The sequence below is a fragment of the Zootoca vivipara genome, chromosome 5, assembly GCF_965207765.1.
Source record: "Zootoca vivipara chromosome 5, rZooViv2.hap1.1, whole genome shotgun sequence".
Taxonomy (NCBI): domain Eukaryota; kingdom Metazoa; phylum Chordata; class Lepidosauria; order Squamata; family Lacertidae; genus Zootoca; species Zootoca vivipara.
Window position 1 is genome coordinate 26606714 of NC_142588.1, and position 16386 is coordinate 26623099.

Here is a 16386-nt window from a genome sequence, read left to right on the forward strand (position 1 = left end):
ACAGTGTTAAAATGTCCCACCAGATTTCAGCCTTGGGTTGAACACACTTGCACATCTCTTTGACACAAGAACTGCTACGTGTTGTGTCCTTGAGTTGAATCAGCGCTGGCTGATGGTTAATATTCTAGGACCGGGCTTTACTTCCACCTCACCTCCTTGCAGGTTCACCAGTTATAGCATAATGTATAATCTGATGGTGTTTGTGTAGCTTGTCCCTTCAGTATTGAAGAGGTAGAACACATGTGTGGCATGGAAGAGTTCTAGGTTTCAAAGACTCCACTCAAATCCTGGAGGGCAGCTGTCAGTCTTTATATAGACAGTGTAGAGCTTAATGGGAGAACGTAGTTTTTCAGAAGCAGATCATCCGATGCCGCTGTCGGCTATTGTTTCCAGGGCACCTGCACCAATCAGAAGCTGCGCCGTGGTTTTCAAACATTACAGAAGTCAAACAGACTGCTGGAGCAGATTAAGTTTGGTGCTACTTTTTTTGCTATTTTGGCTTTCTGTGTTCAAGGCTTTTTCGGTTTATTTGTTTTTGTGACTGAACTGGAACCCAGTTCAGCTACTGATTGATTGATGATGTGACTGCGGAAATGGATAAAAGCCCCCCATCCAAACAATATCATCAGTGCAGGTAAGGAGAAAAAAATTATTTTAATTTTTATCATATACAGTACTGTCTTATTTATAGTACAGTACATTGATTATTGCTTTCATTTTATGGGTCAATGGTCTCGTTAGATAGTAAAATTCATGTTAAATTGCTGCCTTAGGGTTCGTTTTTTAAAAAGTCGAATGGATTAATCCATTTTGCATTACTTTCTATGGGAAAGCGTGTCTTGGTTTTAGAATGCTTTGGTTTTGGAACTGACTTCTGGAACGGATTACATTTGTGAACCAAAGTACCAATGTATTTGAATTTTTAATGCCAGCTGATGGATTGAAACAGAAAATTAAGATTTGGTTTGGGGTTCCGTACAAAATACACAAAGATGAATTTGCACTTGTGAATAATGGGCCATAGCACAGTAATTAATAGCCACCATAAACATAATTCTTCAGTATGGTGAACTTCCACAAATCACAGTTGCTCGTAATTCTTACATATCAAAAATGCGTTAACGGTCAAATTATTTCGAAATATCTTAACTTCCACCTTGATTCAGATAACGAATGCAGTTGTCAATGTTTTACTTAAATGACTGGATATGGTAACGGTTTTTTACTTTTTAAAGTATTTAAAAATAGTAGGACAATGCTTTACATTTTCTGGGGAAAGGTGTCATTTATGTACATGCCATGAGGAATGTAAGTCAATTAGTTAAATGTGCATAACAACTGGCTGTTGTTCAACAGACCTGATGAAGACCGTGCACATAACCCTCCCATGTGGAGAGAATTATGCAACAGGCCTTGGAGAATATTTTGGCTGAATTTTGTACATTCTCCAGGCAAGATGCACATTCTCCAGTCAGCATGTACAGTTGGAAAAAAAACATGCTTTTTTCTATTTGTTCTGAAGTATGCAATCTGCTCTGTGTGCTCCACAGTCCATCCTGGACCCCCTAAACTAGTCTGTTGCCATCAGGTGCCATGATGGATGCTGTCCCATTGCCAGCATTGAAATAAGATTCACCAGCTATTCTAGTTGGCTTCCGTACATGGAATAGGGAAGTGAGCCACCTTGTCCTTTGCCTCAGGCAGTAAAATGTCTTGGGTTGGCCCTGTGGCTTTCCATAATAGTATAAGCGTATGGCATTGAGATTATTTTCAGACACTTAAGACATTCAAGCAATAACATTGATGGAGAAATTGATCTGTTGTGTTGCTGGCATGAAGCACTGCAAAGAATACTGCCAAATCTGTCACAGACCTCTGTGGTAATAATTTTAATCTGCAACGAAGAAACAGGACGAGAAGCCATTAATCAAGCCATTGGCACAACAGTCAAACGACCCAATACATAGTACTTAATGGTACATTGTCCGCATTGGTTGTCTGTGTTCCTGTGCTTGTTTGGTTGTTGGATGCTTGATCTCTCCAGGTCTTCTTTAAAGGCAATCGGGGAGTAAGGTTAAGTCTGTCTGTTTCCGTTGCTTTGATGCAAGGGCAGCACTGGAAAGCTATCTTGAAACCAGAGCGGAACCTGTAAATGGGTGCAAACACAAGCCAAGTGTTACATGGTATAGATGAGGGATGGAGAACCTCAGACTTGAGGGATTCCTCAAGTGTTTTGTCTGGGTGGACTGTGTCTTTGTAGGGTGATCACACCTCTTGCCTGGCAGGGTGGAGAGATAAATATAGAAAAACCTGACTTGTGTGTGGCCTATACCAAAGCATAAGTCACATCGGCTGTTCTGCCTACTTTTGCCTCTGACCCCAGCAACCACTAGCATATGATCCCCCCCCCCGAATGTAGTCAGAGAAAGCTCCCCATCCATTGTATAGATTGAGAAGGTATAAATTCTGCAAAACCCATTATCCATGAGGATCTTGCATCACGTATGCAAGAGTGCAGCCTCGCCCCCAAACTGGTAAGAATCAGTTTAGGAGGAACCTAAAGGCCGATTGCTTGACAAAGGCACAAGGAAGTCTCCTCATGTACAGCAAAAAACTTGGGTTGAGTAAGTGTTTTCAAGGGCTATGGTTGGATGAGAGAAGGTGAGGTGTTGAGGTGGCAGAAGGTGGTTGGCTAGAGAGAATGAATGGTCAAGATGACATATTTCCTTATATAGGGTGTGTGCTCTCACAGACGCTTTTGGACTCTGTCCCAATCATTGAATAAAGTCTGATGAATGGGGAATTTGGGGTGAGCCTCCGTATTGAACCCCCCAAAGGAAATTTTCTCTCACTCCAAAGAGAAACGGATTGTTTCCCTGATGGAATAAATGCAACAAAGGCTGTCAAAGGAACATGATGCACTTCCAGAGAAAACCACTGGTTTTTTGTGTGGAATTTGTTAATACTGGGAATGTAAACAATTGCATTGTAAATGTTAGAGGTCAAGCTAAATATGATATATGGATAAGCCCTGAGTCTAGGCCACACTGAGCAAAATGGGTCAATGATCTAAACTGGTATAATACAGCTTCCTAGGTTCCTATATGTATATACAAGCATTTTTATCCTACACTTCAGTGATATTCCCAGGGTGCTTGCATCCACTTAACGCATGCACTACTTACTTTTGATTAAGGCAGCAATAAATAATTGGGCTATACATCGCAGAGCTCATGGCAAGCAAAAATACGGCCAGGTATACTTGTTGAATGTACTTCTGCCTGTAAATGTCTTTCCGTATGTTCCCCAAGATGAAGTAGAGGTGATAAGGGAACCAGCAGATGGCAAATGTGATCACGACTGCAACCATTGTCCTGACAAACTGGAAAAAGGAAAGAGAAATATTTGAATGCTTTGTCATTCTTCTGGTCCTAGATTTGTACCTGTGGTGTCAAATACTGTAGAGGCTGCTACCCATTTCTCGTGAAATACAGGCCTAGGGTGGGTACTCAGCAAGTCTGTGATGCGTGTCTGTGCAGCAATTTGTGCCTGGAGTTTCTTATGAACCAAATCAGACAATATGTTAAATGCATAGTTGTATGAATGACATGTTTCCTCATCCCTGCATTATATAGTAGTAACTTGTTTATAAAGGCAACTGTGGCTGTGCAGAATGCTGCTGTGATAATGTTGCCGCAAATCCCAGAAACATGCACTTTTTAGGATTGGGGAGTGATGGGTGGTGACTATTCAAGTTGAACCCCCTTAGCTAGCAGTATCTTGCCCTACTTGTTTGCTTCCAATGTATATAATGTTGGTTATTGGGACGCAGGTGGTGCTGTCTAAACCATTGAGCCTCTTGGGCTTTGAATCTGTTTGAATCTGTGTGACGGTGGTGAGCTCCCAGCAGTGGAGCTTCATGCTGCGCCACTGGGGGCAGAGAGCAGGCACGCTACCCCCAGTGACATGGCGCGCGTTCTGGGGGTGGGGTGGGGCGTGCGCAGTGACATGGTGTGTGTTTTGGGGTGGGGCGGACAGCGGCGATGGTGCCCCTGGGATTGCGTCGCTTGGGGCGCACCGCCCCCACCGCTCCTATCTTCCTATGCTCCTGTGAGCTCCTGTTGCTCTACCCCAGCTTCTGCCAGCCTAGCCAGCTTCTGCCAGCCAGTGCAAGTAGATAAATAGGTACTGCTGTGGCAGGTAGGTAAACAGTGTTTACATGTGCTCTGACTTCCGTTATGGTGTCCCGTTGTGCCAGAAGCAGTTTAATCATGCTGGCCACATGACCCAGAAAGCTGTTTGTGGACAAACACCAGCTTCCCTCAACCTGAAGCGAGATGAGCACCGCAGCCCATAGTCACCTTTGACTGGACGTAACCGTTTAGGGGTCCTTAACCTTACCTTTTATAATGTTGGTTAGAGGCATCATGCTGTAGTACCTATCCAGGACGGCAGAGGGCATTTGCTGAAACTTATTTTTTTTTAATTATATTTTTTATTAAACATTTTATCAACACACATACAGAACACAAATACAAAAAATAAACATCAAAATACAGAAATACAAAAATACAAAAATACAACAACAACAAAAAAAATATATATCATCTCTAATCCATTTTAATATTCATTGTCCTCTGGCTTCCCCAATTCCCTACTATCTGATTTTCTTTTTTATAAACTTCTGTAGCAGTTTCTAAATCATCCTTCTTACCCATCATATAGTCTCTTTAACACTTCAAAAATTTCATCTTTATATCATCTATCATATTTTCTCCCTTTCAATCTTCTATTATTTCCCTATTGCCTTAACTTCTTTATTTTCCTGGATGTTCAAAATCTAGTTTTCAAATTCATACCCTATGTATATTTTAAATTTCTTCCAATCTTTTAAAACTTTGTCATTTGTTTGGTCCCGGAGTCTTCCTGTCAATTCTGCCAATTCCATATAATCCATCATTTTCATTTGCCATTCCTGCCTCGAAGGCAGTTCCTCTTTTTTCCAATATTGTGCTATTAAGATCCTAGCGGCTGTGGTGGCATACATAAACAAATTAACATCGTCGGCATTTGCTGAAACTTAAGTGGTAATTTGCAAAACTGAGACTGTCTGTACACATTCCTACAAAGTCTGCACCTAGTGCGCTCCTAGCATTGCTTTGGGAACAGGTATTTGTCATGATCTGTACCTATCCTGTTGTTTTTTTAAGAAACACTGCATACACAGCCTGAGTCTTAGCCGGAGGTGTGTCTGGTCTGTTGCTCTTGCTGGAAACGAAACGATGCAGCAGTGAGATTTGGCCCTGGGTTCATGTTACCATTGTGCTATAAGCAGCAATTATTAGTTCACGACAACTAACCTTTTTTTTGGCCGTAATCGTATGCTGGTAGCTGAGCATATTGGTGTGATCTCCAGGAACAGCATTATTCCACAGAGCCTTTCCTATTGCACTGTATGTGACAAACATCACTAGGAGAGGCAGCAGGTACACCAGAACAATGACTGTAATGTGGTACCTGAAAAAGAGAGAAATAGAGCTGAGCGTGCATAGAGGTTGTTTCCCTTCCTTCAGTCCAAAAAGAACCTTTGTGTATTTGGAAGATGCTTTTCTGCCTGAGTTTCCAAAACTTTCCGGGGGCCAGTAGTTTGCAGGGCAAGAGGCAAAAGTGAATGTAAATAGTATCTTTGTACACTGGGCTAGTTTCCACACACACACACAGAGAGAGAGAGAGAGAGAGAGAGAGAGAGAGAGAGAGAGAGAGAGAGAGAGAGAGCCCTCTCTATTCTCCATCCAGGCAAGCAACAAGTCATTCTCAGAGTTTAAGGGCATGTTCCAATCAGGCAAAAACACTCAAGGAGGATGTGAAGCAAGGCCGCTGAGGGGAAGCTATCAAAACACAATGTACCATTAATGGTCTCTCAAAATTATAAACTGCTGTTTAGGGTGACCATCTGCCCCACTTTACCGAGGACTTGCAGGGGGTTGGACTAGATGACCCTTGGTGTCCCTTCTAACTCTAAGGTTCTATAATTTCCACTGTTGTGAAAGTGTCCTCTGTCAGAAGGCCTGACCAGATACTTATGAAGGGAGAGTAAGAGCCTTGAAGTTGTCCATCAACAGTTAACATGGGGACAACAGACTGATCACCAGGTCACAGTCTTCTCCACTATGACAAGATATAGTTAATTTATATTTAAATTATAGTGATTATTTCTAAATTTGCAACCATACGTATAAATTAGCATATCATGTATGCAGTGTGAATTTGTGTAAAATTTTGTGTGCCCCCCCCACCTTTTTTGGGAGATGTGACAGTGCCCACAGTAAAACAGTGGCATGAAGACAGCTTGTCAGAAGGCTACTATTTGCAGAAGATGGTTGATAATAAATGTTCAAGGAGTGATGTTAACGCAATGCTTAAATAATCGTGCCTCCTTCCTGGAGGGAGATGAGAATTGTACCCAAAGCTCCATAAATGTTTGGCCTCTTGAATTCCAGAACCTCATAAATAGAACAAAGGACTCTATGTTTTAGCCTTGAGTTTGGTTTTCCCCGGACTAAAGGGGGAAGAGGTGAGCCAGACAGAGGAAGAGATAAGAACTCATGGGGGAAATCCTTCCCTTTGCCACAATAGCAAGGCTAATCACTGCAAGGTCTCAAGATATCTCTCCATTTTCCCCTCACCCCTTTTCTCTACTGGAGCCAAGGCCTGCTTTTTGAGGTCACACCGCTTTCCCCTTCTTTTTGTATCCACCACATTGCCATGTTTTGACTAGACATTTTTTTCCAACTACCAATAATCAACTGTCAAAATTTCTCTTACAGATTTCATGGGGCTTTTACTCAGTGTTGCTTCATATCACAGTGAGGGCATCCCATTCAGTGCCAGATTTTGATTTTATATTTCTCAAACAGGAAGCATGACAATTGTTCAAACAGATGCTCCTTGTTTCTGTGTGAATCTCAATTGGCCCAGAAGATTACATATCTGTGCCTTTCTCATCAATTTCTTGCAACGAGGAGGGTGCTGCTGCTGAGGTAAGTGCTTCGCTTTTTGTGCTGGGACAAAGGCAACCCACTCTGCAATTTTAATTAGAAGCTTGCTCCCTGTGATCCCTTCCGCTAAACATTTTCTGTTCAATATGATGTTTCATTAGGAATGAATTACCCTATTTTTGTGACACTATGCTATTTTTCAGTTAAAAGAAAAAAGAAATCTAGTCATGAAAGTGTAGAGCAGGAAGGACAATAATTAAAGGACAATTATAGGCTAAAGCAATTCAAGTTGGCAGCTGCAAAGAGGAAGCTTTTAGGTAAATATACAGTAGCTCTGAAAAGCCTCAGGAATATTTTGCTAGAAAATACATAAAAGCTAATGTTGCAATTGACTTTTAAAGAAAAGGTGAGGGTAACACAGCCATCCCATAGCACTCCAATGCTATGACATTGCCAGGATTGTCCAGCAAAGGCATCTAAACAGATAGATGGGATCCCAGACTAAATTACTAGTATGGAAGGTCTTGGGATGGTCCTGCCATTCAGTTAACTCAGATAAGTCTGAAGGATTTTTAATTGACGTATGAAGCCCTGTTTGAATTAAATTTGATCACCTTGGTCTAGATTTCCTGGATCCAACCCTCGTTCCCCCATCACAGAATGTCACAGCCGAATGTCACATACGTCTTTCACTTTAGAAAACTGCAACTTCATTAAAATCTGTAGATCAAACACCCTAAACTGCCAGTACCCCTGATTACTGCATAAATATTAACGTGGTCACCTGTTTGCCTCCACTCTCCTCCATCAAGTGTAAAGAAGACATGTTAGTAACACAGATTCTGGCTGAAAACAGATGGTTAAGGCAAGATTTTCAGCAGTACAGCATTTGCGTGCTCTCTTTTCCCCTTAAATCAAGAGTTTTCAGCTGCCAACATGTATTTTTGGGTTCAGGATTTGGGATGTTCTTACGTGATGAGATGTTTACGGTGAATGTCATCTGGCCAGGCAACAACACATTTGGTCATTCCGTAATCAACACGAATTTGTGCGTAAAAGAACTGCGGGAAGGCAAGTCCAAAAGCCACCAACCAGATTATTCCTATGACCACTTTGGTGTACCCAGCAGAGAGCTTTTGCCTGAAAGGGTAAATTATGGCCACATACCTGAAAGGGAGAGAGAGAGAATTAGGCCACAGTTCAGCCTGCACAAAATTGCAATTCCAGCAACCATTTGCAAACAGCAGCACTCATAATTCTTTGAGGGGAAGACTGTGCTTTGAAGGTATAGTGTGTACACAGCTATATTCACAATGAACGAGTCAAACATTATAGAAGAGGCAAAGTATTATCTCCTCCACCCTACTCTACTGTGTACATTTATGTGACAAGAAATCTACAGATCAAAAGGGTTGTGGGATGTGCTCTGTGTGTACAAATGAGTCTTCTGAGCATCCACTCCCAAGCCGATTCTGAAACTTGGGAAACTTCTGGAGTGACCTCTAATAAAAAGCTGTGGCAAGGGGGAATATACAGCTCTACTTCAATATTTGCATGCCTCCAAATTTTATAATGGAGTTCTCTAGTTAAAGAATGCATACAAATATGCATAGATTGGTGTAAATAAGGCCAGGCTAATTAGTGATTTGTATGAGCTTTGTGAGGGGCAATCATTTATTTTTCTAAGAAAAAGTCATGCTGTTGCATTTTACCACAGGCCCGATTTGTTCACTGAGCAGTGGAAATGTTTCCCCTCAGCTTCTCTCCAACCCTTGCGCCTTCCAGTTTAAATGACATGTTGTGCATTTTATCTCACACCTGTTCTGAACAGTCACCTCAGATTGCTGACTGACACATGACTAGGAAGCCAATGTGGCCTGCTTGATAAATGTGCTCTGTGATCGTAGCACACACGTACTGTAGGACACACAGAAAATGACATTTTCGACAATAATTGATGTTGCATGGCCAGTGTGGCTGAGTTTTTCCGAAATTGGTAGCTTTTTCTAACACCGAGGATAGGATTTATGATCCGCGGGTTTTGTATACCTAAGTAAGTGGTTCTGCTGAGAAGAGTTATATGCACAATGATTAATTCCTGCCTCCTCGTAGTTTGTTTACTTTGAAATTGCAGGAAGTAATTCAGGGCAAGTTATTCCATGGAAGTGCCATAGCTAAGGATGAACAAATGCCTCTGTTTTGGTTTCTCCAGGTTGCTATTTCCCCCCCATTCTTAAATTCATCTCTTCATATTTCTACAGCAATTTGTGATTTAATTTTTTTAATGCCTCATGCAAATTTGTCAGCAACTTTGGTGCAATTTTCTCCTAATATACACCTTTGTCCAGGCAGTCTTAACCAATATCCACATTTTAAAAAATATACCTCCCTAATATAATGCATTTTGTATGTTATCTTCACCAACAAGCCTTTTTATGCACACTTCCCCCCTAATATACCCATTTTTTAACATGCTGGTTGGAGAATGGCATTGCAAAATTCATTTAAGTGCTACTTTTGAAGTGTTTCGGTTCACGTATTGGTTCAATAATGTTTCTCATTAAAAAGCAAACAAAACAAAATTCTCCCCCATAGCTTAGTGATGGGGTACCTGCTTTGAATGTTAATAAGAATTTATTTATTTGTACCCCACCCATCTGGATTGCCCCAGCCACTCGGTTGAAGGTTCCAGGTTCAATGCCTGACAACTTCAGACAGTGCAAGGGAAGAGAGCAACTGCTAGTCAGTATAGACCAGGCATCCCCAAACTGCGGCCCTCCAGATGTTTTGGCCTACATCTCCCATGATCCCTAGCTAACAGGACCAGTGGTCGGGGAAGATGGGAATTGTAGTTCAAAACATCTGGAGGGCCGAAGTTTGGGGATGCCTGGTATAGACAATAGAACACAAGAGCAGTTCTGCTGGATCAAGCCCCAGGCCCATCTCATCAAGCATCCTGTTCTCACAGTAGCCAACCAGATGCCTCTGGGAAGCCTGCAAGCAGGGCATGAGTGCAACAGAGCTTTTCCTGGCAATTGGTATTCAGAGACATACTGCCTCCAACAGCTGAGGGAGAACATGGCTGCTGTGGTTAGTAGCCATCGCTAGCCTCCATTTTCCGAACGCTCTTTTGGGGCCATCCAAGCTGGTGACCATAATTACATTTATGTACTTTCTTCTTTCTGTCCCACTATCGTACTGGGTCAGTAGTGTGTGAGATAGACCAACAATCTGATTTGGTACAATGCAGCTTCCTATGTTCCTAATACAACTTCTGCAACAGTACTTGTCCTGTTCAATTGATATATTGTCTTGTTGATTCTTAACTTTTGCACCTTTGAGTGGTGAACCGAAACCCAAACAAAAAATATTAGCTTCCAATTACTTACCGCCAAGGTACGACAGCCTCTTTGCTTGGAAGATCTGTCCAGAGCTTTTGCAGAATGTATAAAATAAATTTTAGGGGTGCCAACTTTTTCTGGCACAGCTCCTGTGTCTTAAAAAGCCACATGACAAGCAGAAGTTTAGCAGGCAAAGCTTCCCCGCATCTTAGCCATGTGGGGAGGAAGATAACTTCATCCATTTGTCACACATGGCGCAGGAAAATCTGGCACCCCTAATCCAAACAGCAAGAAATGATGGCTTGTTTTTGTAAACTTTTCCAAGGTTGATAAATGCAGCCTACCTGTTTTCCTGAGAAATCTTTTATGACTAGCAGTAGTGCGAAGGGAAGAAAAACAGAAGAGGCAGCGTCCCAGGCAGGAAAAGGTGGCAGTCCAAAAAGACTGAGCCGAGGCTGGTGTAAGTGTCCAAAAGGGAGCATTCTGGGGCAGGGTGGGGGCAGGACTTGGGTGGGTAGGCCTTAGGCTGGATCCTAAGCAGATTCAGCCTAGTTCTGTGACCTGGCAACCCAGCACAGAACACTATTTTAAAGACTTGTTTTTCCTCTGCCAGACTTAGGCAGGGCAGCAGCATCCGCCTAGCTGCTGAATGGGATTTGGATCAGGTGTATGTTATGCCAGCTTTATCTCCACTGGCTTTCTTTACACCAGCTTCCTGCACATAGGGTAGCTCCCAAAAGAGTGGTGCAGTATAGTTATGGCACAAACCTTGTGCTTTATAAAAATTGAAGTTCCGCTTTTCCTACATAACTAATAAAAATAAAAAAGGCATTAGTTTTATAACTTCTTCCCCAAGAATCCCAAAGTGGTAGATGTAGAGAAAATAAACTGATCTGGAGGACTGCTTTCTAAAATAAATTTGTGGTAAGTTCCAGACTAAAGCTATAATATACACAATGTATCTGTTACCAGCAGCCCTTGACTTCAAGCCAGAAAAAGCTACTTTTATTAAAGTCATTAATCTTTCTCGGAAACTTATTTATTTCTGTTTTCATGATCGACTACTACTGTCTACCCCACCGAGGAGTGGGCTTATCTGCGTAACAGCACATATTGTTTGCATTCTGCAATATTTGGGTTGTACTGACTGATTCAGGTTTGTGAAAAGGGAACTCCTACAAGCCTGCATTTTGCCCCATGAGCAGTTTGGCTTGCTTTCTGAACAATGCTATGCATGGTTCACTCCACATTTGAGATCTGCTTATTCCTCAGTCACCTCTGCCTCCTGAAAGGAAATGTCTGCAGAGTTCTATTTTCTTCCTGTTTGTGTTTTTCTTTCTGTGCAGCCCTATGAGTATACACCCACTCCGAAGTAAGTCCCAGTTGAGTTAAATGGGACTTAAGGTACTCCAAAGTAAGTCTATAGGCTGGCAGCCTCATATTGGTCGTCCCCTCCATTCTTTCCACTTGTGCAAATCCAAGGGTTCGCCAAAACACACAGAGACCTCCTTATATGCCATATTGACTATATGACAGTTGTCTCACAACCCTGGACTTTATTGTTAATAGGAATATAGGAACCACGCAGACACTGGACATAATGGGGAAATACAGTGTTTTACATCTGGTTAAAACTTGGGAGTTTATGAATTCTAAATTAATTTGAACACAAGAGCTACACTGACATACTTTTGTATTTGTATTTTATTATTAAATGAATAATTGATGACTAGTGCATTGGGTGTTTCCCAGAGGTGATTTTTGTCCTGTTGACATCTAAGTGAAAGATGTTTCTGAACTGGCAGGATCTTGCAAACTTGTCCTTTTTTTGACAAGAGGAAACGGAAGCTAATTTGCATTGTCCTCCTTAGAAATAAGGCATTCAGATATTTCCTGTATTGTGGGTTATGAGTCACTGTCTGTAAATGATATGTGAACAAGGACTTGGTGTAACACTAAACACTAAAACAAAAACAGATAAATAAGAAGTTCAAGTATATTTGTAAGTCTTGCTGGAGACTAAAAAAAAAACCTAGGGAACAGAATGGGACTTTCAGAAAATGATCAAGATAGTAGAAGCTATGTAGCAGCCTGCTGAAACTTCTGTAATATCACCCTTTTGATTTGGTAGTGATAAACAATTTCCATAAATTTTAAATTAATAGGAATGGATGGCCTTCCGGTGTCCTGCAGAGTGCTTCCCTGCTGAATTATAAGACTCAGCCAGACTCTGCTATGGTTGAAAACCACAACATTTAACCTTTGACTTAGGGATCTGCTTTTACTCTAATATATAAGCTCTTTGATAGCATGAAGGGGTGGTACCTGGGTCTGCTGGGTACCAAGCTGTGCAGATTTCAGCAGCTTCAGAGTGTTAGCCCCTGATGTAGGCATCTTAAAGGAACCAGATGGAGCTGTTTGGGAGCTGGTGGTGTGCATATGAGCAAGGAAATGGATGTGTTTTACCAGTGAACTTTGTGAGCTTTGCCCCACATATTACATCTTTCAGTGCAAAATAATAATACAGGATCAGAATATAATGTCCCCTTTGTTCAGTATCCCATGTTCCAAATGCAAGTTCCAAGTCGTAGTACGACAACTTGATTCTGGCTGTATTTAGAAGTGCTGGGGTGTGTGTGTGTGTTCCTAGGTATAGGGCTGTTCCCCCTGACTACAATCTTAAACATACTAGAGAGTAAGGGTGCAATTCTATGCATGCTTACTTGGGAATAAGCCACAGTGAACACAATGGGACCTACTTTTGAGTAAGCATGCATAGGATTGTGTTGTAGAACTCAGTGAGATCTACTTTTAAGTAAATATGCCTAGATTTGTAAAAATTCAGCTGCTTTTCCAGTTTGGTTAGTATAACGTCTTTCAACCCAGCTTTTACAAGTTAACCCTTTAAAAACAAATAAGAATAGGATAACAAAATTTACCGGTAGCTCAACTTCAAAACTCTTACCTCTCAGCAGCAAGAGCAGTCATAGAATAAATGCTCACAAACATTGCCGTAACAGGAATAAAGTTAAGAAACCGACAGAATCCCTCACCGAAATACCAGACGTTGTGGCTGGCATAAATAAAATTGAACACTGTGTTCAAGGCAGTCATTAGCAGGTCAGAAAAAGCCAAGTTAACAATAAAATAGTTGGTAACAGTCCTCATCCGTTGGTGAGACAAGATAATCCAAATGACAGTGCCATTGCCCACAATCGATACGATGACTATGAATAAATAGGTGATAGCCCAAAGTGCTATTTGCCAGCCAGGCTGAGAAAATGCAGTCTCGTTGACATGGTCTATGGAAATGTCATCCACTGAAATGTTGCTTATGTTTGAGGAGGAAATTGTCTTCATAACTTTCTTCAGCTCACTGTCGAAAACTGTGTGAAATGGGATTATTTTCTTACAGCAGTCTTAGCATTGTTGCTGTGAACTCACAGTTTGGAGATCTTCAGAACATGACACACTGACTTTGAGGTGCATCCCACATTCAGTTTAGAGATCTTCCATGCACCACACAATGGTTTTCCACAGGAAGCGATTACAGCTCTTCTATGCTCATATCCACCACAAATCCATTGAATAAATCATGACATAAGAAACTATCTGCTGGTGTTAACGACCAACAGACATATGCAGAAGATCTGTGATAAGAAGAATCTTCTTAAGAATCGAAGTGTCAGGTTATGGTAACTCTATTAAAATGTGTTGTTGTTTTTTTAAAAAGAAGATTGCAGCATGAAGTTGAACTTTAATTCTCCCTTCCTTTGTAACACTGAAACATTTAGGAAGCAGCCAAACAGGCAAAAAACCCCCCCCAAAAAACTACAGGCTTAACGAGAATTGAAAAGAGGCGGAGACGCTAGAATATATACAATAGTTAACGAAATCCAGTTTCGTGATGCTGGAGTTCCACCCCTCACCCCATGTTTTTGTAGTAATCTTCATAGCTCAGTTCCTCTGAGGTTTAAAACGTAGAGTATCAAAGATTTTACCCTATTAGGGCCAAGACATTTATCCTTTGCATATCCACAACTCACATTTAATTTGGTGAGAGTTTCACTAAGAACTTGGCCTGCAGAGTGCAATAAATATTATTAGGAGGGTTTGTGAGAACAGTTCCAAAGCAACTATACAGAAGGCAGTAAAAATGTGTTCAGGATTGAGAAATCCATCTCCTGCTGACTGCTGTGAGAGCTTCACAGAAGCTCACACACTGGACTGTGAACAGTGGCTGGGAGCTCAACTGCTATGAACCATATTCTGCTCAGAGGTAGTCATTTTCATCCTATGAAAAGCTCCCAATCTCAAGAACAGCCTTGGTTGCTTGGATCCCATGCATTACTTTTCTCCTAATAAAATGGTTTTTTACTGATGCAGTGAGTTGCCTTCAAAGTGTCTTAAAATATGCCTAACTTATCTATGACTACTATTTATTATTATTACTATGCCTGCATAGTCTAAAACAGTTTCCTGAGATGTGACCATTAATTTTTTTTCAAAATTTTAAGTAATTTGCATCACACAGAGAACCATCTCTTTTACTGTGGATTTAAATATTCAGTGGAAATTCTGAGATTATCCCATTGCTCTGAGACTACCCATAAAATGTAGTTAGATTTCCACTATATTGAAACTGGATTATTCAAGTCTGTTGAGAAATTTCTGCAGAACAGTAGCTTATCCCATTTTTTTAAAAAAAGCAACACAGGAAAAACTTCCGGTAATGAAATAGCTAGCATGCCACAGGTATATAAGCACTATTTCAAGAATGTTTTGTTCAGCATTTAAAATCATGTACTGGTAGTCTACTACAGTACTTGAAAGCCAAAGTTATGAATCCAAGCTCTGACTAGTGTGCACCATTGCCAGAATACTAAATCTAATGTAACTTGTAGTGCAAGACTTTGTTTTAAACCAAACAGTGTCCAACCTTGAGTCAACATTATTTCACCCCAACTTCCCCAGCTGCTTATTCATATCAGTACATTTCCATATATCAGTTCACCTGTGCAAGTGTACCTATAAAAATTCCTGGCCTGCAAACATTTTACTAGCACATGAAGAAGTTATGTAGCCTTAGTTTCTATGCTGGACAGAGGAAAGGAAAATTCTTCTTCAACCAGTATGGAAATGTAGGCTACTACTAAGCCACGTAGGCTAGCACAAACCAACCAACCACAACAGTTAATTGCCTTCTACCAAGGGGTCTGGCATAGGTACAGTATACTCTGAATAGTCTGTTCACTCAGCAGCATGGCATGGAATTCCTGGTGGCCTATGGCGACCAGGCAAATGGTTAAATACAAGGCTGGATTTGATTCAAGTTCTGCTCTCATGTTTCTTATCATCAAATACTTTCTGCTAGAGACACTGAACATCTCTCTAGATGCTACTTATAGAAAAAGGGCCACTCTGTATACTGTAGAACAGAGGTAATTTAGTTAGTGCTCTCTGCCAAATCTCCTGTCTGCCAAATAACAGGGACATTATATACTGTTACCCTGGGATTAGGTGAAAAAAGTACCGGACTATTTCAGATGCCCCAGGTTTATTGAAGATGTGCTTTAAACCTTGGATAGCTTCCAAAACAGCATTTGAATTGAAGATGTTTAAAGGAGCATCAACTCAGAAGTGACATGTGTAAACAAGTCCTTAATGGATAAACCATTTTAAGAATGCAATATTTAAATGTTAATCCTGGAATATTCATGTGGAAAATAATAATGTAAGCCATATTTGAACTTTTTAATGCATCCTCACATATTCTTGCATAGTTGCATTAAAATTCCAGCATATGAAAAAAGGAGAAGGCTAAAACTATTGGACATTGTCTATGTGAACAAGGACAGTACTTCATTAGACTCAACTTTACCAGTGACCAGTCAATTTAATGTTATACTGTACTTTATTTAAATTATTGTTTTGTAAAAAAAAATAACCATATAGCATTTCCGAGAGTTTTCTGACAAGCTGAATAAGTGCAATTACATTCTGTGTTAGTTTCACAACTGGAGTTCCTGATAGAAGATGAATAAATA

The 16386-nt window shown here is 40.8% G+C and overlaps 1 protein-coding gene across 1 annotated transcript; it reads right to left on the minus strand.

The window, feature by feature from the left end:
- Positions 1-444: 444 nt before the first annotated feature.
- On the minus strand, positions 445-13845 carry TACR2 (tachykinin receptor 2). Its single transcript, XM_035137399.2, has 6 exons — positions 13305-13845; positions 7971-8165; positions 5361-5517; positions 3186-3382; positions 1950-2146; positions 445-515 (listed from the first exon to the last, which is right to left on the minus strand). Exons 1-6 carry the CDS (start codon positions 13697-13699, stop codon positions 445-447), a joined length of 1212 nt encoding a protein of 403 aa, XP_034993290.2. The 5' UTR covers positions 13700-13845.
- Between the last annotated feature and the right edge of the window lie 2541 nt (positions 13846-16386).